Here is a 23,927-nt window from a genome sequence, read left to right on the forward strand (position 1 = left end):
CAAGTCTCTCATTCTAAGTGTTAGCACCTTAAACTTAGCTGTTGTGTCACACAGAAACACGACGTCAACTCATCAGTAAAGTGGCTTTGGAGAAGTTTTACACCAAGGTACATTTATTTTTCTTATTCTTGTAATTAAATACATACTGTGAGTGCAAATAGTTAAAGAGTCCAGGGTCTAAAGAACTACAGAGTATAGTTGAACATAGTACAAAGTTGGACAGTTATTCAAACAAGCTAAATATCACCAGATACTCCTTGTCTTCATAAGTTGTACAATAGTACCTAAAATATGAGCGTGGGTATTGTTCCTTATGGTTATACAAAAGCAAAAACCCTACAATTACCACATCTAAGACGCATATCGTTAAATTATTTTGTGCTTGGAAACACCAAAAGGAAATCATTTTGGATATTTATATATATTGACATATACTGAGAGAAGCCCCATCTGCTAACTCAGAAACATGAAGCGGTATTCAACATTGGCAGCAGAGCACGTCTGTGGGCGTTTAGCCATTTTGTGCCAAACCGTACAGTTTGTGGTAAGCACTGCAAAGCAAAAAATGTAGCGTGACTTTTAAAAACTGCACAAAAGATATCAAATATTATTTACCCAAGGCTCGACTTCATGCACTTCATAATAAGCAACACAAAAAAAGTCAGTTTCTTTTTTTGTCTTCGAGTTGTGTACTTGTCTACCTAGAAACAGGATTATGTGCATACGTGTGACTGTTTGTGTGTGTGTTAGTGATTAGACTGCTATAGACAAGGTGAAGGCTTCTCCAGTGGATGCTTTTAGAGAACACCAAGATGACATAGCACTACGCCCCACAGATGACGACCAGGCTCTTTAACGGTGGGCCTGACTCCGAGCTGGACTGGACTGTCAGCTTCTCGGTGAGACACGTGGGTCTACTCCTCCTTCCTCTTGGCTCCAGGGATCTTTGCCTGGATCCTTGACAGAGAAAACAGGAATTTAATTTTTATGTTAACAGCAAGATGTTTACGCTGGATTTTCTTTTTCTTTTTTTTTAATTTAAGGAGGGCATGACTTTGTGTGTTCTCTTTTTATGGTAGTCAATGGACCCGGCAAGTAGAGTCTGACTAAAATTAGCAACCTGCGTCCAGGAAGTGCATATTTAGGTATGAAAAGCAGTTACAAACCTAAAAACTCCTTGATTTTTGAGGGGTGTTGATGAGTTTATTTAAAGAAACACCCTGGGCATAATGCAAACATCTGTGGCTTTTCATTTCTTCAAAAGTGGCTGGAGAATAGGTAAATTTGCTAAGCAGTTAGAATTAGTATTTTCACATCCCCCAGTTTTGATATTTTTATCATTAACAATAGTATCTGATAATTTTAGTTAAATAAAATGTGCAATAGCATCAGCAAACCTATATTTGTTTTTCCTCATTTGCCCATGCCACAGTTTGAGAACCACTGAGTTGCATAAATATATGAAAGATGCCCAGTAGAAGTTCACTTATATACTGGACACTGAGCAACTTTGGAGAAGTCTGACTGTGACCACTGAAAATGGCAGGTACTTCTCCTTCATTTGTTTGCAGTAGACAAACATGAAAGTTGGTAAGTTGTAAACTTTTTCCCCCCTTTCTTTGGCAAAAAAGTTCCTCAAATAAAATAACTGAATGGCAGCCACTCACTTGCCCACCACAGAGTTGACCTGGGTCCGTATTAGTCCCACGTACTGATCAATTTGTGCCTAAAAACAAAAAAAAAGACTTTTTAGAAGTTGAGCAATGTTTTTTCCAAACCTTAGCTGACTTGAGTTGATGTGCATTCCTACCTGATGTTTCTCATAGACCACAGGCAAGGTGAACATGGAGACCACAGCTGCAGAGGCACAGAAAAATAATGGTTAAAGTACTCTGACCTGAAGTGGAAATATGTTAAAAACAGGAAAAAAGTTGTTTCAACAGGAGGCCAAGCACACCCCAACCACTTCCCTTATCTAAGGTAAACTGGAAAAGCAAACACATACATGAAATAGAGCAGTACATGCCTCCAATAAATGCATTTGGTGCTCTCTCATGGTGACTGACATGTCATACTTCTGTTTAGTTCCCAATATATAAGGCTCTGTATTCTGATGATTATTAGGCTTCAGATGGAGTGTGAGTGAGTCAACAGCAGTGCCTGAAAGTCAGGATGAGCTCACCTAGGATGAGCAGTGTCAGGCCGTTGAAGAGAGCGCCTACGTAGGTCAGGAGCCACATCAGAACAGCAAACTGAAACAAAGTGTAGTTAAAGTTAGAGCTAGCAGACTTCTCAGCAGGGCTAAAAAGCAAACAGTGATCTTCTTTTAAATGTGATGCAAACCTTCAAAGAGTCAACCAGATCTTGTACAAGGAACAGCCTGCGGAGCTCCTTCATACAGGTGTTGGTGTAGAGCAGGATTTTGTCAGCATATTTACTAATCTGGTCCTGAGACAGAGCGACTTCCATCTCCAGGTAGGCCCTGGTAACATATACGAGAGCAGAAAAAAGTGATACATGTCCACAGCCATCCATTATGTGAATGTCACTGACTGTTTAATGCAAACTGGTCATTTTCTTCAACTGTTTCCACTCACTTGAAAGGATGTCCCTCATCTGTCTTCTGCACAGCCTGCAGTACAGACTTGTAGATCCTGAAGCTGATGGTGGCCGAGAGGGCAGCCAGGGCTAAGTAAGCTCCGACACTGACCACACTGAACTGGGTCAGGGAGAAGAGGAGCAGAAGCACGCTGCTAAACACGGCCCCTGACTGCTTCACATTCCTCCAGTAGAGCAGATCAATCGCTGGGGAGGGAAGGACAGAACAAAGGTAAACTGTGTTAGGATCCATAACCAGCATTCTTTAGGTTCAATTGGTATCCACAGATGTACGTTTCACAAACTGGATTAGACTGCTGCGGTCTACACACCACACATTTGGGTCAAATTACTGGAAGCTGTTCACAACCCAGGGTCCTCAGAGAGCTGTCACGTTATCTTGTTTTAACCCAGCTTCATAACCCAGCTTTTCATTAGGTTAGGCAGAATGAAGGTGTCCCAGTGACGGTGTGCCGGTTAAGTTTCTTTACCTCTATATATAGAGCGACCTTTCCAAAGGTAATAACTGACTCTGACTAGTTGAACAAGTGCTTCAATCTGTGTTGCGACACTCCAGGCCGGAGGGCTTCATTGTTATACCTGACGTGTGCTTAAAATCAGGAGCATCTGGTTGGGTCTCATACGTATACAAACATACATACCATCGGGCACGTTACACTCCAGATACACCTGCACTGCCTGCTCACAGTGCAGAATTAATGATTGACATATAGCTCATTGAACGCAGCAGCAGAAATAGAAGCACTATCAGCAGTTCACAGATTATGGCTCAATGTGATCTGGTCAGAGCAGCAGCTCTGGATCATGATGAAGGATGACGATGCATCAGGATCTCATTACAAAACATAATGATTCCTGTGAAGCACGCTCCCTCATACAGGAAGAAATATTTTGGATATACACATACCCCCAGGCTGTCATGTGTCTTGCTGCACTGGTTTCCTTCTGTTCTTCTTTGGGTGGTGGGCCCTGTAATTTAAAGCCACTAGCAAAGCAAAGTGATAACTGAGGATTAGCTCAGTGTACCATTACAGCTCCAGCAGCCGACGGGTCCTCCTCTGGCAGTCGGCTGGAAACATGGGCTTGTTTCCATGAGAACTGTCGGCTGCTCCTTTCACCTCTGCTGAACCGGCTGCCCCTCCACTCCAAGCACACCGCTACCACTGCGAGCCAGACAGAACCACTATAGTACGGACGCCATTAAATCCTTGATGACATGTAGGGAGAACTGTTTAATGTAAGGTATTGTGCCCACGAAGAACAGAAGATCGCTGCTGGGGTTTCTTGGGTGTCTTCCTCTGTGCTGTCCGCCTGCCTGCCTGCTCGCTCTAATTTTAGCTGTGGAGCTGTGAGCAGCATAGTGATGACGGCCATCTTTACTCTCCACTAAAAGGCATCTGTAGATGCCAAAGAGGGAGGCTAAACCTGGATGTGAAAGAACAACGATTGTCACTGAGTGAGTCTCAGCTCCGTCACACACTGTTCCCACACTGTGAAACAGCATGTCTTGTCTTCTTAGTAACTAAAATACATTACAAAAATGCTCAAGACCTATCCCAAACAACACCACCACTGTGAAATCAAAGACTCATTCATTGTCACAGCAGCTGCACATGGACCACTCCCCATTCGATCCATTGTTGCTGGCACGGCTCTCCATGTGGCTACTGATTTGAACGGAGATGCTCACATTCAATACACACAAAGACACACACACACACGGGCAGGCACAGGTAGCGCAGACAAATCAACAACAGACATTTCTGCTCGGGTGACAGGTGTTGACAAGGCAACAGCGACTGAGGTCTGTGATGCGCCGCACAGATGGCACGCAGACTGAAAAGCTTTAGCTGCAGCAGAAGCGAGTACTGACCTGCGGCTCCCATGGCTGAACAGGGAAAGAGGCAGTTGCTTTATCCACGGACAAAAGGAGAGCGGTGAAAGGGGAGTCCCCCCCCCCCCCCTGCACAGGAGGGGAGGGGCTACAGCCACACCAGCAAATCAGCATTCGCCTGAGCAGGAATGGGGGCTGAGGGATGGAGAGGGACGTGTATGGGGTGCGGTTGCCAAAGAACCACATTGCAATCCAGCACACACACACACACACACACATGCAAACACACACTCGTTCTCTGTTGGAGTGCTTTTATGCTCAGACTTTAAGCGCAGACTAGCTGAGATGAGACAAAGAACGTCAACCAGCCACTAATTTAAAAGTCAGCACATCAGAGTGGAAGAACCAAAAGGCTTAAAACTGCACGATTTGACTTACGACAGCTAATAATCTTCCTAGACTGCTCCATTAAAACGCTTTGGTGGCATGGCGCTGCTGAGCACCTGCCTGATGCAGTTACCATAGTTACCATGCTCCATTTTCTCCCCACCGTTCAGTGAGAGATGGAGAGACAGGAAGGGAGGGGAAAGAACGTTCCTTTGGGAACAGAGAGAGATTCATTTTCTCCGAATCTGGGGAGACATCGGCACATAATGTGTCTTTGCACCCGACATATGAACAGCCACTCCCTTTATTGTGGAGCACAAAAGGACAATAGCAGGTTAAATAGAAGGCTTATGGGTGGACAAGGCTGTGTCAGTGTATAATGAAGAGAAGTGAGTGTTTAAAAGGCTTATACATTATAAGTCGACAGTTAACAACCACATCACGAGCAAAATTAGTGTTTGAATTCATATTGATCAAAAGACATTGTGTCTCTTAAGATGCTAAAGCTTCGGCTCCTACACATTTTTTTTTGAATGGGTGAATGAGAAACTTTAAGTGGTCTGTAGAACCACAAGTGCAGCCCATTCACCAAAAGCCTGTTTAACAGCTTAGTCTGATATTCATATAAAGGAAACCCTTAGGTATGATAGCACGATGTAAATCCCAAGTACAGCGATGACGGGGGGAAGCTGATTGAATGTACACAGGAAGCACAAATGCTGCCTGACAGCCCAGTCTGATGATATAATTATTTGCTCTGATATTGAACACAAACACTGAGCAAAAAAGAACAAAACAGAAAATGATTAACACCAGTGCCAATAATTTGATTTCCCATCCCCCTTTTTCTGTAGTGGAACTAGTTTAGCCTGACCTCATTAAATCACTGAAGACATCCTGGTGGCCTGAAATGAGCCATCAGCCAGATGGAAAAAACATGCAACAAGACTTCTGTTGCAACCATCTTTCACAGCCGAGAGTCGGGATAGATTTGGACCACGGCCACTGTGATTTGGACTTGGGGATGGTACCTCATCATGATCATTATTATTCTCTAATATTGGTTAATATATTAATGCTATATTAACACAGCTCAATGACAACTTAAGACTGTTAAAACTATCTGAAAGCAGACACACCCACACCCATATATGTATATATATATATATATATGCACTGTGTTCATATCAAACAAGACCAACATATCAAAGAGTGAGGTTTGAACTAATAGCTCAGACTTCAGATTGCGCTGACTCTCAGTTTTAGATATTTTTTTTCTACTCTTATGATGAGAAAAACAGGGGATGGGATCTTTCTGATGTGGTCATGTCAGAGTCATATCAAACCCCACACATCTGCTGTCCAAACCTTCGAACTGTGAGGGGCATTCAATCACAAGGAAGTTGGCTTGAAAGGTGAGCTAAGGGGCTGCATTGAGGCCCAGTGTAAGATTAAAAAAAGATTATTATAATATTTGAAAAGCTAATACAGTCTTGACAGTTGGTTTTAGAGCTGCCACTAGTGTTCTTAATTTTAAAAACTCTGTGACTTTATAAAGTTAAATTCTCCAGGTGGCAGCAGATAGAAAAGCATCCGCAGTGGAGAGAATATATTTTGGCCAACAGTGTGCAATAGAAAACCCATAAGCTGTTTTGTATACCTGTCATTTTTTATTATTTTGATTACATCATGTATCCATGACTCACCCCTGGACAAGCCTACATCATAGTTTGATCAACCCTGATGAGTTTGGTGGCAGTGAATCAGTATTTTGTATGGCAATGAGAATGACTACACAAAAATGCCTACAGCTTCAAAATGATGATGCACAGGCATTTAAAAGGAGAAGATAAATCAGCTCACTTTCATCCTTTGTTGTGCTGACTGCGGTGACTTAATTTGATGCGATCTTGATGCTGTGTATCGTTCGCATCAGGCTATAATGTTACACAGCCTGGGGTATCGATGTAGATCAAATTAAATGTATAATGACTCAGCACATTAATAACAAATAGGATGTTTTTGTCATCCTGAATCAGATACTGTTATGGTCTCTGCTGTGATACAATAAACAGACCAGTCTGTCATGTTTCTATGGCTTAACTAGACCTAAAAAGACGACAGATAATGAACCACAATCGGCGTGGAGGAAAAGACGCCATTTTCTCTCTCGGCCCCCTCTGTAAGCTCTTCCTTGCTGTTGGCACAGACGGCCGGAGGATGCTCTTCTCCGGCCCAGTCTCTGCAAGGTGCCATGGCGGCCAGAGAGAAAGGGCTGATGTAATGGGACTGGGTGCGCCCTGGTTACCATGGAGACAGTCTGTCAGTGCCATTCGGATGCTGTGACTGCCTCGTTACACAAAACAGAGCATCCGCCATAATAAACCAGCTTCCCTACACAGTCGCAAAGCGGGGAGGGTGATTACAGCAATATGCCTTGGTCCATGACACTAGCATCCATATTACCATGCACCCAAAACAGATGGCTCCCAGCACACTGATGAGGATACAGTTATTTTCCAAAACACCAAGCAGCGTCTCTCACCCCCCTCCCCCTCCCTTTGTTTTCCTTTTTTTTTGTGAGATGCACAGACATGAAACAAGAAACGATCCGTCATAAGGGCGTGTCCGTGAGAAAGGTGGAACAGCAAACGGCACAGTTTGAATCCCGTACGCTTACAGCTAATATGTAACATGCAAACCACACATGCAAGGGTGACACACATGAATGTTTAACCTACATGCAGAAATAACCATGTTACCCCTCCACGGCCACAACGTATGCACAGACAATAAATGAGCAAATCACAGTAAACACGTCAGTACCCTGGCCTTTCCAACTGCTCCAGGAGCATTCCTTCTTGGTCACGTCTGCAGCTCCCTGCATGCTGGTGATCAGTTTCTGTCCCTGTTCTCTCTCTCTCTTGATTTTCTCTTTCTGCTCTCCGTTTTCTTCTTTGCCTAGCTCTTCGGTCGCACCGACTCACTCACTCATCCCAGAAAGGCATGAATAGTCGAAAAAGGATGCGAGAGAGAGGCTGAGACGACAGAGAGGGAGGAAGGGAGGGAGGAAAGGTTTCCAAGGTGCTGCCGGCGCACGGAGCACAAAGACTGATGCTTGTGGAGCGGTGCTGGCTAGAAACAGAAGGAGAAGGGAAAGTGCGTATGTGCCTGTCTGTGTGGAGGGAATGGAGCGGAGGGGGGTAAATTGTAAACACCACACCACAGTTTCTGCTGCAGCAAATCATCCATGCAATGATTAAGAGCCCGGGGGGTTTGGGGGGTGGTGACAATCGAAGCTTCTTTCCTTTCACAATAAAAGTCCTAACAGAGCATCTAATTTGTAATAGTGGGGGTAAAAGCAACGGAAGGGTTAGGTGGATGCAGGGTCACGTGGTGTTTAGAAAGCTGCTTTTGTCGTAGCTCCAGTGTGGCATCATATGTATTTGAATCATTTGCAATATGCGCATTAAATATAGCACATACCACATGCTGTGCAGCCTTAAATAAAGAAGAAAAAAGTGAATTCTATAGTCTGATGTCATGCTGCACACCAGACAGGATGCAATGGAATATTTTATGAGCATTGAAAAATATGGCAACCATCCAGATTCGTTATTCTGTATTTGCACATGACACAATTTATGATTGTAGCCATAGATTAAAATAGCCTTTTCCAATATGACTCACTGGCAAATTAAGAGGCAAAGTGCTTGTTCTTAATAATTCATAACAAGAGACACTGTGCATTTACAGCACAATGCTCCTTGCTTAGTGCCTTCGGGATGTTTGTGTGTTATGGTTTCCTCTCCAGAACACATTTGTAATGCAAATGAAGCTGGAAAATGTGACAGAAAAAAGCAAAGTTGGATGTGTAAAAATGCAACTTAAAGAGCACAGTCATTGTGTGGTGTCAACGTTGAACAGAAAACAATGTGCTAATACCAGTTTTCAATCCCATCAAAGCTGCCAGTCCTGTCCCCTCAGTCCTCCTCCCCTCCACCCGCTGACAGCCACACCTCACACCTTCTGCTTCCTCTACAAGCTTGACGGGCCTTCATGCCAATACCCATGGAGAGGAAATGAAAAAGCTAACCTGGTCCCCCATCGCTGTTGCTATGGCAACTGGTATGGAAGTGCATGGACTGATGCAAACAAAATCTTCTCCCCTTCAACACAGCCTAACATAACAAAGGTGCACTATGCCCTCTAGTGGTGGAGATAAAAAAAGACCTGACCTGCTTTTTACTAGCATTTCCAGAACCTTCTTCTAGCCTCAGTAAACAAAGTAAAACAAATGCATTCAGCTGTTATGAAATGTGTCAGTTTACATTTTAAACATGCAGCTATTCACCTGATTCAACCAGGGTGTCGGTACAACCCATGCTTTCTTAGAGGCCACAGAGGAACCAACGCAGACAAAAAAAAATCTAAATCAGAGGTTATTTTATTTGCTCTACAAACATGGGGGATTCAAGAGGATTCCTTCAAAGCTCTTAAGTAAGAGAGTGCCCCAGTTTTGACATCACAGGATTATGTAAACCCGCTGTTTACACTGACAGCCAGAACAGCCAATAGAAATCAAAATAGCCCTGCTGAGATCAAAAGGTGCAGGCTATCCAGCATTAACTGCTCACTGTGAGTGGCATGTCTGACTTATCTAATCTCAGGGGGCTGAAGGCTGATGTGTGAAGCCAGATGTTGTCAAGATGCTGGAAGCCCTCCACCCCCTCCTGCACATTTGTAATTCTTATCATTTGCATCATTAGAGTCACAGGCCTGAAACTGTAGCTGATTTTCAGTTGCCTTGCATTTTAAAGCACCATATCCTTTCTCTGTTTTTCCTTCTATACACCACCAGGGGGAACCAATTGTGGGGATAGTGCAAGACAAGCCTTCCCACCCACTCCTTGTACAGAGATAAACACTGAGCAGCTATTTCACGGCCTTGTCAACAAATCATTGCCAAAACACGCAGTCCATTAAGTAGCTTCTATGATAAACACCAGCAGATAAATTAGTACTTGTTCCATGAGCTGACAGCTAGTATTTAAGATGGGAGCACAGCAACAAATAAAAGATCACAAATAAGTTATAAGTTTGTGTGTAAACCTAAGAAGATATAACAGCAACAGTTTTAGGACTCACCTTTTTGTTTATCAAAGCCCTCCAGGAAAGTTGATGCAATAGGCTTTCCCAGGTCTTCTTTGCCCTCGCTGGTGATTTTGTGCATGTCTTCCTGGTGGGGCTTTTCTGATCGCACCTCGGGAGGCACGGCCGCAGTTGGGGGCTTTGGTTTGCTAGGGCGATCCTCCTCCTTTTTCACTGGGCTCTTGATCTTTTCTGAAACCAGGGGCTCAACGGGCGCCCCCTCAGTGGTACTGCGGGGAGGGACAGTGGTGGGAACCAGGGGGGAGGGAGGGCTGACTCCCTGTTTGGGGCCACTGAAGCCTTGCTCTCTCTTTGGGCTTTCTTCGGACGCAGACTCAATGAAGAGATCACTGTCAAGCTCTGCCTCCCTCTCTTCCCTCAGTATGCTGTAAGCTGTGGGTGGAGCGTGACTGCCAGCGAGGCCTAAACCACCCTTGGCAACTGGGGGACTGTCAAAGGGGTTGTTAGGCTGGCTGAACGTGCCCTTGCTTTTAGGTGGCTGGGCAAATGGGTTGCTACTGGCCTTAGGAGGTTCCTCAGACACCAGCTCAATCTCAGAGTCCCCAGACTCTGCGCTGCTGCCATCATGGTCCCTGCCACTGCCCTTTGTGCCTGGGCTGCTTTTGGAAACTGCATCAGACTTGAATATGTCATGAGAGGGGAAATCTTTTTCTGCTCACAAAAAAATCCAGAGAAAAGAAGGCATTAGTGTCTTCCTTGCAAATCTGGACACACAGTATGTGCATACATGACTTAAAGCTAGATTACATAACTTTTGAAAGAATAAATAAAACTCTTTTCTTTTAGCAAATAAAGTCTGTCTACAAGTGCTAAATGTTAGCATTTTCTCCTATTAATATGGTAATTTGCACACCCCAGCCACAGAGAAAAAACTTAACCTGTAATTCTAATGTGTGTGTGTGTGTGTATTGATGCTGATATACCAAGCTACAGACTTTTATCCATGTAGTGCACAGGTGAAAGGTGTTTGTGTGTGACTATGTGCTTTGCCTACTTGTTGGTGAAGCACTGGGAGTGGAGGCTGGGCTGTCGTCCTCTGGCTCTGACAGCGTGACAGTGGGGACCCCCTGTATGCCCACACTGAGGACGCTTTCACGTTCAGACGCATTGACTGAGGGGGGGTGTGGCGGCGGCTCTGCCTTAGTAGTTGTTGGCTGGGACTCGGTCAAAGTGATCTTCACCGGGCTGGCCGTCTGTGGCGTGTCGCCTAGGTTTCGGTAGGAACGGTAGTCTCCCAGCTCCTCATCAGATGGCTCCTCAACATAGGGGAAAGAATGCGAGCCCAGTGCCGGACCTAGATTTTCTTCATCCTCATCATCCTCATCTCTTCTGGGATTCTTATCAATGTAGCTGCCCAATAAGTCATGTCCAGCTGAGCCTTTGTCCAGCAGGTTGTGCAGAGCCCCCTGTTGCTGGTCAGGGCGCTCGTCGCCGTGGCTGATGTCCATGTAGTTGTAGGATTCTGTCTTATCTGAGCCCAGCAGAGATTTTGCTGCATCACTAGCTTGGCTGGAAGTCATCTTGGAGCTGAAGCTGTAGGTGTCACTTGAGAAGTGATCCAAGGAAGAAGAACCTGAAGCGTGGCTAGAGGGCTTCAGGTCGTCAGACAGGTAGGAGGCTTCCTGGCCCGTTGTGAAGGTCTGATTGGACAGCAGGGAAGTGTAGACATCACCATCATCATTCATAGGCTTCCTGAACAGGCCAGACATGGGATCATCTACAAAAACAACCAGACAGACAGAAAGCAAGAGCGAGAGAGAGGCATGAAACTTAGGTGACAGATAAGTGTCACACAGAATCAAACCAGCCTGTGCCTGAGCAGTCTGATTAATGAAAACATCCAGTTAAACAAGGCTGCGCTTCAGCTGGATCTGCTACCAAAAAGAGGGGCTGTGAAAGCAGCACAGTCAGACTGGGTGCCTGTCTGTGCAGATCAGGAGGGATGCGGTAACAGAGCGTACTTGTACCCGACGAGGGACAAAGGGGGATTGTTCAGGCTCCCCCAAAAAACACAGTGTCGGAGCCAAAGTCTGTTCTAAATCATGCCAGCAAAGGGTATTCTGTAATCACATTTCTACTCTGTAATCACCAGTTCTCCATCTTCACAAAATAGTGTCATCAAAATGAGCTTATGCACACATGCTAATGATGCAGCACAGGAACGGTGAGGACCAGGCAGGAAAATAACCAGTCTCACATAATGCAAACTGAAGTGGTAAACAGGTGATTGCTGGCAGGTGTGAGGACTACTCCCTGCCGTCTTTCTGGACTGTGCTGTGTGTCCCTTTGTGGACTGGGCTGATTTATCCACTTCTGTGGTGAGCTGAAAGGTTTTCATCAGTTGCTTCTAGTCACTGTAATGTATATTAAGACTGATCCATGAAGATATGGATAAGCAGTAACAATACAGAGGTATGTCCTGACGGGCAACTTCTGCTTATATTAGGATTATTTAATTTAGTATTTTAGCCTCCCATTACAGGAGTGTAGTCCTGTCCTCTATTTCTACTGCTTAAGCAGGTGAGTCAGTTCAAGTCAGACATGAGCTGTAGTTGGAGTTGACTCACTTTATAAATTTGAATGTCCATGCTTCATTAATGCGGTGTTTTAGTTTATATTGTAATGAAGTTTGCTTACTGATAGGATACTCCCAGTGCTAAAGCAGTGGCTTGTTGGCTTCCCACAACCATGATGTTTTTCACGTATTTTAATATTCCATAAATGTTTTAAATATTTTTTTAATAATTTAATTTAATATGGTTTTAATAAACACCCATAACAATGACACATAATGTCACATAAAACAGGAAGGAATGTCAGAACATTAAGAATCAGGAGCAAAGGTCAAGTCAAGTATTTCCATTTCCTGACTTTAATTTCAATTCAGTTTTATTTTTATAGCGCCAAATGACAACAGTTGCCTTAAGGTAGGACGAAGACCAACAATCAAATGTCCTACTATTAGCAGCACGTGGTGGCAGTAGGAAGGAAGAAGATCCTTTTTTTCCCCTCCAGCAGAACCAGGCTCAGGGAAGGGCAGGGGACGGGGCAAAACTTTTAATAAATTTGGATCAACTGAAGAATTCATGTCAAGCTTCCCAGTCTAAGTTGACAAAGAGTCCCACTTCATATAAAACTGCAACATTTTTATCTCATCCTCCTGTCACACATATTGAGACAATGTCCGACATTTTTATTGGTTCTACTTTATAAAAGTAAACATGGCTGAAAGAGACACATCTGCAGGTCTATGGGTACATCCCTAACCAAACATGTCTGGATAGTTTGTGTATTTCTTCAGTTTCAGCCTACCCTTTTTTAGTATTGTTCCACTTTGTCCCACACATGCCTACTCTTTGCCCCACATTTAGTTTGTTGGAATCTGTTCACCCTATACCAGTTTTAGTTGTGCAACATGTGTATAAAATGAACATCAGCAATCACAGTAGTCCCACAAAAATACAAACTATATACCATATAATGTTAATATTTGTATTATGCTGTGTACAAATCAGAGTTTATGCTTCCACAAATCCAGCTCCTCCCCCCTGCTCTCCAGCCTTGCTTCTCCCAGGGCAGCGGTGAGGCTATAAATAGGCTGGATCCAGCTGCTGGGCTGGATGAGGGGGTAAGATTTTAAATAGCAGCCTTCGGGTTAGCTCTGGAGGATGCAGACTGACTGACAGAAGACCCAACAGGTCAGGACGTCCCGTCCCTCCCTTTGCTTCCTCTGAAAAGCCCCGCCACCCTTTCCTTCGGCTGTCCTTCCAACTGCTGCTTCCTCAGTCATTAACAATAGATCATACCGCAGTACAGGGACATAAACACTACACACACAAACTGAGATACAGGGGAAAGCGTGATGTGGCACGGAAGGAAAGCAAAGCAGGTCAACACGTTTTTCAATAGGTTGCTGTTGAGCCATATTCAGCTCAGTAACATGAATGCCCTTGATGTACTGCTAAAGTGAAGCAACATGTAATCCTCTTAGTCCACTACTATGGTATAGGTCCCATCAATCGTCCCACAGGCAACAGCATCATAATCTTAACACTCACTGATTCACTGTACAAATGCTGTGCAGTGGGAAGCACTTAAAGCCACTAAAAACTGTGAAGCAAGGTCATCTCCCAAACTGGGAACTGCTCATGCTCCTGTTGATTGTAGGCAACACCCCCACTGCTTCCATCTATATCAAGCATTTTTACATAACAACACAGGAAATACAGTTCAACAGCACGTTCAACAATTAAGAGGCACGATTTCTGTCTTTAACCGCCATGAGAGCAGCTGCTCTGAGCAGCCGCTTGACAAACTTGGTGGAGATTGAGGGCATTTTGAATCTGCTGATCTGATATAGCACCCAGACAATGGGAAAAAAACCCATAAGGCTGAAACGAATGCCTTACTGCAGTTGGGACAGGATTGGAAAAGACAACAGAGGAATTCTCAGCTCACACAACATAATCATGTCACTGAAAGGATGGCGCAGTGCTGTGAATGGGCAGTCCCTTTGTTGTCCTCTGTGCAGCCAGTGCAGCTCTGAAACTAATGCAGCCTGACAATCTGTGCTACACCAAGGCATGGGCTCCTAATTATCAGGCAACACACAAATGTGAGCACAGATATCAAAAGGGTTTGGAGTTGCAACATGAATATATTAGCACTGGAAATAAAGGTGCACTGAGCCGCCTATATGGCAGTCATTCAGTGTGCAATAAAAACGAAAAAGCATTAAAAAAGAAACTTTGAAAATGAGGAGATGCAAAAAGAAATGTCGCTTTTCCCCCCCACAAAGCATGCCTACAGACTCGAGCATCATGGTGCCTCACTCCTTGCAGGCAGCAGTGCAGGAAAGAGTCAAAAGGCATGCTGCTGATTCCATGATCCGTAGAACAAGCTGGACTGACATTCTGGCATAAGTCTGTCTGTCTGCACTGTCCGAGCACACAGAGACCCTCAATAGTCCCAGTCATACAGTTAGTTTCATAAGCCTTTGGATGATGACTTTTTGGGGGGAATTTATGCCTCTGTATGGCCCACAGGATTTGAGAATTAAAAACTAAATCAAGAGGTGATTGGAGATGGGGTTTCACCTGTAATTCAAGTGCTTTAACTAAAGTACTGGATTAACTGCTTAGGAATTACAATTGTCAAATTAAGCAGGAACTTATATTTGGCATCACTGGAACTCTCAATATGAGGTCCAAAGAGATGTGGATGCAAATGAATGCATTTAGCACTCTGTTTCACTGGGTTTATGATTCATGGCATATTACCAGACTCAATGCTGTGTATTTTACTGGTACCAGTTATGAAAGACAAAGCTGCAAAAGTGAGCTGTTTGGATAATTACAGGCCGATTGCACTAGCCAGTATTTTATCTAAGGTGTTAGAAAGAATCCTGTTTGATAGAGTTAGTGTGTTCATCTCTTCTCTGGATAATCAGTTTGGCTTTAAACCAAAGCACGGCACTGACATGTGCATATATGCACTCAAGGAAATAGTCAGGTTGTATAGGGCTAAAAATTCATCTGTCCTCATGTGTTTCATTGATGCCTCTAAGGCTTTTGATCGAGTGAACCACAGAAAACTTTTTGATAAATTGAAGACACGGGGAGTTCCTCAATACATCGTGAGGATTCTCTCTTACTGGTACGCTCATCAGAACATGCAGGTTAAATGGGGAAGCAGTATTTCTGCCCCCTTTGGTGTCAGCAATGGTGTCAGACAGGGTGGGATTTTGTCTCCAATTTTATTTAATTTATATGTCGATGATTTGTCCATACAGCTGAGAGCCTGTAACACTGGGTGTATATTAGGTGAAGCACTGATAAATCATCTTATGTATGCAGATGACCTGGTTGTTTTTAGTCCAAGCAGTGCTGGGTTACAGGATCTTCTTAATGTCTGTACTGAATATGGTGTGCAATATGACATTGAGTACAATGCTGCTAAAAGTGCTGTTTTGATATGTAGAACCAAGCAGGATAAACAGCTAAATTTCCCTTTGTTTAAACTGGCACAAAAAACTCTTGAAGTTCATAAAAAGGTGAAATACCTCGGTCACTTTATTACTGAGCAAATGAATGATGATGATGACATATACAGACAACGATGTAAGCTCTATGTGCAGGCAAATACTATTGCACGCAAATTCAGCTTTTGTTCACTTCCAGTTAAAGTGGCTTTGTTTAAAGCGTATTGCACACCGCTATATACTGCCCCCTTGTGGTCATCCTACAAACAATGTAGCATGCAGAAGCTGCATGTTGCATATAATGATGCGATGAGAATCCTTTGCAGGATACCTAGAAGTGGTAGTGCCAGTCAGATGTTTGTAGCTGTGGGTGTCTGGACTTTTAAAGCACTTTTAAGAAAGTTAATGTTCAGTTTTAGAGAACGACTGGATGGTTCGAGTAACAGTATAATTTTAGCACTTACAGATCCGACAGTGAGTGGTTCCCGTTACTCATCCAGTCTCAGAAAGCACTGGTTAAAGTGTTTGTGTATTTATTGATTTATTTTAAGTAATTGTGTTTTATGTATATTATGGTTTTATATTTTTACAAATGCTTTATATACTTATATACATATATATATTTAATGGTATACCTTGTGTTGTGTGTGTGTGTGTGTGGGGGGGGGGGGGGGGGGGGGGGGTTGTGTGTGTGTGTTTCTTGTCTTGTTTTTATGGACATGTAGTCTGCCAATAAAGATTGAATTGAATTGAATTGAATTGAATTGAATTGAATTGAATTGAATTGAATGCAAATACAAATCGTATACAACAAGATGAAAACTGGTTATACTCAAGAAGAAGGAGGCCAGATTAGAGTTTGCAAGAAAACACCTAAAAGAGAGAATTTGTTTTCAGATGGAACCAAGATTAACTTCTACCTTAATAATGGGAGCAGAATTGTATGGAAAAAACTGAGAGACAGCCCATAATCTGGAGCATACCATCTGTCATGGTGGAGATAATGTTATGGTATGGACATGTATGGCTGCCAGTGTAACCGGGTCACTAATGTTTATTGATGACGTGACTGCTGATAAGAGGCAGTAGGATGAATTATGAAGTGTGTAGGGCTGTGCTCTCTGCTCAAATTCAGCCTAATGCTGCAAAACTGATCTGACAGCTCTTCACAGTTCAGATGGATAAATACCCAAAGCATAGTGCAAAAGCAACCCAGAGTTTCTCAGAGCAGAGAAATGAGATCAGGGCTGAGCGATATGGCCTGAAATCCATATCGCGGTATAATTTGAAGCATGTGCAGTAATGATATATATTGCGATATATTCTTTTCTTCTGTATAATGTATTTTCCACACTATAAGGCACTTAAAAACTTTGGTAAGCAGCACTGCTTGATGGATTGTCAGAGCATTACGGCTGCCGTAGTGAGGAGCTTCGCGGAGTAATCTGGGCTTCAGGTCCCTAAGTCAAACGAACACTGAGAGTTAAAAACGGTCTAAATTCTTTCATTTTTAATAAAATGATCAGCGTTGCTGCTTTACCAGGTGTAACAATTAAGTTTAACATCCAGGCATCGATGAAAACAGAATTTAATACATTCAACGAAGTTACAAGTTAACAGGAAGTTAGCTCGCTAGTTTCCACCTAAACATGACATACCATGTTCTGAGAGATTTTTGAAACTAATTAAAACGTACAGCTCTGCTACAACTTCCAACATAAATGAAGACAGAAAACTAAACAGCAGTGACGTTTGCAGGGTTACTGAAGTTGGACTACCTGATATATAATGTTGTGCTACGTGATTGCTAGCGACACAGCTATGTTAGCATAACATTAGCACAGTGAAGCTGGAGGATGAACGCCAACTTTTTTTCCCACTCGATAAAAGTTAACGTGAGGGATTCTGGTGGTCAGGCACAAATGCAATCGCATAGCAGGATGCTATACATGGGCCAAACTTCAGTCAGGAGAACAACTGAGATTATTCATCCATAATACGAGGTTAGTTATTAATATACTGCAACAACATGGGAATAGAACAGCTGCGAGAGAATTCAACATTAATGAATCAATGTTACGGAAGTGGAGGAAGCGCAGTTTTTGGCTTTCCCCATATTTCAAAAGTGCTTCATCTCTTTGCTATGACTGTCGTGCGGCACAATTTGCCGATGATAATGGTTGTAGCCGCTGCGATGCTTTTGACCAAAACAGGTGCAGCTTGATGACATCATCAACATGCGCTATCGCGGTAGAGCGGTATAGTCAAAATCTCTATCGTTGGCCAAATTTATATAGTTTCTATCGTATATCGTTTATATCGCCCACCCCTAAATGAGATATTCTTCATTGACCAAGTCACCTCATCTCAACCCAACAGAATGTTTTTTAGTTACCGAAGACCAAACTTAAGGCAGAGCGACAAGCTTAACAAGGGAGGAAACACAACATGTGGTGATGTGACATCAGCCAGTCATTTACTGAAAAAGAGTTTTATCCAAGCATAAATAACAATCTTTACAGTTAAAAATTTTAGTTTGTTCCATTCATTTTGAACTTCTAAATATTGGGGACTGTTTATCAAACGTCAGTTAGGGCAATACTTTTGAATTATAGCTGACAGTCTACACTTAAAATAATCTTTATTGTTTGAGTTCAAGTGTTGTGGTGTACCGAAGTAAAATCCCAACCCCCCCCCCCCCCCCCCAAAAGTGCAGTTCTTCAAAAACATATAGTGTATTTGAGCTTCTCCTTTAGGCATCTCTGACTTCACAGCTCTGTTAGGAATCCATTACTCCACCCATGACCCAATGAGCAATGGTGTTACTTTTCAGGTGTTCTCTTTCACCATATGACCTTGTGGAAATGGCTCTATTACAGTGCTCTTCTTTCAACCCATCTGTGCATTTGGGGCTTGAACTTCCTACAAGTTGTCCTTTCTTTACCGGAAAGACAAAAACTGCACAAAAACATGCTAAACATGGACTATATCCAAAGACATGTGCATGTGTCAAAATCACAAAACATTTAAATAAGCCAAAAGTACATGGAAGTGCATATTATTCACTTGTTTTTATTCTTCTGTTTCCCTTTATTGGGTTTTGTAAGTGTGTTAGCAGAGCACAAGTGGTTTACATGCTGGTAAATTTATTTAACTAACTGGTGGTATTTTATGAAGAAAGTTAAGTATTTGCCTTTTGTGATTGATGTGGATGATTGAAATTATAACTCTAGGGTTCACTATGATTTCCTGGTAGCTGGTATAATAATAGATTTCTAAATTGAGTCTTTTGTATATCAGTGTTTAAATGAAGTTAAAGTTGTAATGGTCTCTGGCTCTAAAAGCTCTGGCTATTACATTTAAGTTCATGTACAAGCAGATGAATACCAATCACTGAGTACCACATTTTAATGATGGTAAAGAAAAAGAAAAAAAGGGGAGCACAAAAACAGCCTATACTGAGAGCTGAGGTCGATAGGAGAGCAGCTGGGCAGATGGATTCAAGTGCTCTGCTGCATTGATCCGAAATGACAAGGGCATACAATTACTGTAAGAAATGTTTGGTGAATCCACCACTGTTTTAAAAAAAATCACTTAAGGCCACCAGGACAATTTTTATTGTTCCAGCAGCCTCTGTCAAAAATAAATCCATTTAGAGGCAGTTTAAATAAAATCTATCCCCATTTAGAATGTAGCTGTTATACAGTGCTTGTCTTCCAGTGTATTGATTCTATCTTTCCTGCTTGGATGAAGCTTTATGGATGAATAGAGAGAATGTGGGAGGATCCAGACCGAGCGTCTGCACACCGCTCTCATCGGGTCAATTTAGCGTGACTTTTAAACAGCAATTCGCTTTTAAAAGTGTGGATGCAGGTAGGAAGGCAAGCTGACAAAGACTACCATAATTTACACGCCCACACACAAAAAAAAACTAATGGTCAATGCTCGTTGTGAGTGCCTTTGTTGATAGTAATTCTAATCCCGAGAGCACTTTCGCACTATGCCCAGGGATTACTCAGGACTCTCTGCTCAGTGCTAGAGAGCTGGTAAGATCAGATACATGGCATCATGTTTCACATGTTGGCTTTGAATTGCCTTCCGGGTGAACACATGGGATCTAAAATGTTGACTTATTGATATAATGAGCGCACTAATGCTTTTATATGGTCCCTCTTCAAAAGAGCTTCTTGAGTTTGGTCTACCACACCTTTATTTGTCCTTATATGCCTCAGCATTAGGTAACAGGTCCAGGAGACTGTAAATCCAGATTACACATTATTAAAACTAGTGCCAACTCAGAAGGACTGCAACCCAGGTTAATTCTTTAAAGCTACAATTTACAGATGTCTCCTAAACGTGTCACACACAGACAAGCTAAAAATTATGGTTGTGAAAAGAGGACTGGCATAAGGATGCATTAATTGAATATAAACATTGCCGTGGAGAGCGTGGCGATTGTGGATGCCACTCCTACACACAGAATGGAGTAGTCAGCAGTCAATATACAGGAAGCATGGGTAACAGACAGCAACTTGCAGCCAGAATATGGGCAATTATGCACTGAACCTCAGGTTCATCAACGCACTCGCTCGGCTCTTCAGCATTGCATCCACCAAGTTTGACTGAGTTATCAAGATTGCTGAAGAAAAGGTGGACAGATGAACTATTATTAAGATATGTAAGGCTCATGCAACAGCAGAAACACTCACAGCTGACCATAAGATACCAAGTTAAAGTTAACCTTAAAGGAAAGTGTTGTCTATCATATTTTTACTCTTTCCCATCACGCCAGCCTTTTGAAACACCAGCCTTGTCATCACAGCTTCACCTCTCTAACCATTAAGCCCCCTTCTTTCTTATTTTATCTTGCATCTTTATCATCTGCTCTGAAAAGACCTTGTACTGCTTACCCCCTCCCCCCTCCCCTTGGGAACAGCTCTCACGGCTAAAAGCACTGTGCTGGCTTATGCAGTCCACTAAGTGCTTTTTCTATCTCAAAGATATGGAAAAGTCCCAGCCAGACATATGCTGTCTCATCCTTGTCACTGATCTGTGCTAAAAGGAGAAAAACGTGAGTCTAATCCACCCATCAGCCACTGGATTGGAGTAGAAAGTTTCTTATGACCGATATGCTTTTTCAGGTTGTGATAAAATGATGCACCAGGAGGAGTTATGAAAAAGTAAAGGCAGTGTCACTGTTTGTGTATCTTATGTGCTCAGTTTTTTTCTTCACTGGCAGAATTCAGGCCCAAGCTATCAGAAACACCATCTGCTACAGAACAACCAAACCCAACTGTTGTGTTCTCGCAGCACATCAGAGCTGGTCAGAGCTCCTTCCGCTCCTTCCTTTTCTCGTGACTCTTGAAACTTTTATAGGATGGGAAACTTTTAGATCAAAGAGGTTATCCGATCCGAGGATAAGGTTCTGCCCTGTGGTGATTTAATATGGCTGAAATCAGCATTATCGGGGTCTGTGGGTACATCAGAGCTGTGAACATGATTTAGAACAGACATGGATTGATTATCTGCAGAAAGATATGGTTTCCAATCTCATTTTGTTCAAAGCCAAAAAAATTCCAACCTCAAAACTATTTTTTCAGCAACGCAGAGAAGAGAAAAAGAAAAGCATGAGTGGACTTTTAGGAGTGAATGTCTTTGACAAAGATCAGACTGGACGATAACATGACTACATAAGAGTGAAACGTCCTCTCTGCCCTGCTAGATGTGATGAGATCTGCACTGTTCCCACCAAGAACATAACTGACAAAGTGGATTACTTCACTGGTATGGATACGGCTCAATGGGAGTCCGAGGAACAGCACAAAGCTACTCTTTTCCTCTTTTAGGAACCAAAACAAAGTGTGTGTGTGTGTGTGTTTGTCTGCATGCACCTACCCATGTTTGAGCCTGTCTGGCACAGAATGCCAAAAAGTAGAGCAAGTGCTCTGTTTACGTCTTCTAGAACACGAGGACAAACGCTGACAAGCCAGTTTAAAATGTCACACTGACTTGCTTTAAACGCTTCAGCAGCGTTTCTGTGTGTTTTATGTCAATTTTCCAAGCGGTTTTCCTACTGCACAATTCAGATTTGGATACTGTCATGGACAACTCCGTGCATCAAAGGATTTAAGTCCAATTTAAGCATTCAGCTATGCTGTTGTCCTTAAAGGATTTACCAGTGGCTAGATGTTTTCTTTTCTGTTTTGGAGCAGCTGCTGCAGAAGCAGCAGCAAGTGAAATGTGAAAAACCTGAGCAGCAAGGAAGAAAAACTGGGCAGCTCTTTTTTTTCTTCTTTTTTTTAAAGCACAAGCTCATGAATTTTTCAGTGGATTGGTGAATAAAAGTGCAGGGCTCTAGTTTTGCTCGCCAAGTGAACAGTGAACACTGTTAAGGATTAAAAATAGCAGCTTGAGATGAGCAGTGCTAAGGAGAATGATGACGGATCCAGAACCAAGGTCTGCCTTAATCTTATCACAAAGTCCAGCATCCAGCAATGTGATGACATCACTGACACTATCCACGGAGGTGCACACAAAAACTGGGATGCATCATGTAACCCCTCTCTCGCGCATAAATATAAAAGACAGACAACAACTCCCCTAAAGTTCCCAAAACCTTTCCAAACTCATCTAGTTCGTGAGTTCTTATTATTATTATTATTATTATCATTATATTAGGTTCTTTCATGTTTATTCATCTATGTTATAAGCGTGTCCTCTCTGTTACCCATTCTTTTTTGTATTTTTAGTTTTGTTACTGGACTAATGAAATCTTATGCTTAGGGATTAAGCTGTTCTCTTTCTATCCAGACACTGGCTTTGTAAGCTAAGGCCTGTAATTTGTAGCCTCACCTTCTCAACAAGCAAATATTTCTAATATAGATGTAGACCTAGCCCACATGTACGAGATGATACAGTAGTTATGGTAATGAACAGGCCATTCAGAGTTCAACAGGCTATTTGGTATTGCCTTCATCCAAGCAGATTCTTGTCTCCTGAGCGGAAAACCACTCGGTCATGAGCTATATGACGTTTCATAACTATAAAGGGCTGTTGCCGCGTTTAGTTTGGAAATATGTCTGCCATTTTTTCCCCTACGGCATCACTGAAGTTGCTTCCTCTTGGCTTTGTTTTTGTTTTCGAGCTCGGAAGTTTTATCCCGGGCTTACAGACAAGCCGTCTGTCGTAACGCTAATTCTCTGATAAATGCTCTCGCCTGCGTCCCTCACACTGTATTTATTCACACCGTAACATCGTCCTGTTACCTTCTGAAAAAGAAGACACGTAACGTGGCTAGACTGATTATAAACTGTCACATATTTAAGCATTTAAGGGCAATAAGTGCAAGCTTTACCTGTAGATGCAGTTTCCATAGCAACGGGAGGCCTTTTCCCGTCGTCCTGGAAAGGATGAAATTGTTGATCCAGGTCGCCCAACGCGTCGCCGCCTCTCGGCTTCAATTCTTCGCGCAGCTCGCCGAAGCGGCTCTGTGTGTTACCAAACAGGCCGTTCCTCTCATAGTCATCCCCAAACCACTTCCCCTCCGAGCCTAGCTCCTCACCGGGCTGCGCAGACATGCCTTTTTCCTGTCGTCGGACAGATGATATTATACTAGCTACACAAAGCTGCTGCCGCTTCTCTCTCTGCCGTAATCGTTTGCGCTAGGATGTGTGACGGAGAAAACCGCGCAACAACAACAACAACAATAGTGCGGCTCCTGGCTGGCGTCTGTCAGCTGAGACCGGGGTTTGTGGACGCCACAGATGAGGCGGTGCAGTCGGGAGCGAGAGGAGAAGGAGAAGGAGTGAGGTTGATTGTTTTAGTTCACTGCTCCGACGCTGACGTCATAGTGTCCGCGAGCCCTTACGGTTGGCACCACTTTATTTGGGACACAGTCAAAGATCAAAAAGGTGTTTTCGGCCTATAAATGAGGTC

General features: G+C 43.0%; 1 protein-coding gene across 3 annotated transcripts; it reads right to left on the bottom strand.

Annotated features, from left to right (window-relative positions):
• Positions 1-76: 76 nt before the first annotated feature.
• rtn1a (reticulon 1a) lies at positions 77-23,785 on the bottom strand. Of its 3 annotated transcripts, XM_082516653.1 has the most exons (9): positions 23,347-23,785; positions 11,007-11,729; positions 9,989-10,663; positions 2,598-2,805; positions 2,344-2,482; positions 2,183-2,252; positions 1,811-1,857; positions 1,668-1,726; positions 77-957 (listed from the first exon to the last, which is right to left on the bottom strand). In XM_082516653.1, exons 1-9 carry the CDS (start codon positions 23,567-23,569, stop codon positions 915-917), a joined length of 2,187 nt encoding a protein of 728 aa, XP_082372779.1. In that variant the 5' UTR covers positions 23,570-23,785; the 3' UTR covers positions 77-914. The 3 variants fall into 3 exon arrangements, with proteins under 3 accessions (XP_082372779.1, XP_082372780.1, XP_082372781.1); XM_082516654.1 differs by lacking the exons at positions 9,989-10,663; positions 11,007-11,729; positions 23,347-23,785 and adding an exon at positions 7,667-8,085; XM_082516655.1 differs by lacking the exons at positions 9,989-10,663; positions 11,007-11,729; positions 23,347-23,785 and adding an exon at positions 4,493-4,589.
• Between the last annotated feature and the right edge of the window lie 142 nt (positions 23,786-23,927).

Source organism: Aulonocara stuartgranti (assembly GCF_965226115.1).
Source record: "Aulonocara stuartgranti genome assembly, chromosome: 19".
In the NCBI taxonomy this organism is placed as follows: Eukaryota; Metazoa; Chordata; class Actinopteri; order Cichliformes; family Cichlidae; genus Aulonocara; species Aulonocara stuartgranti.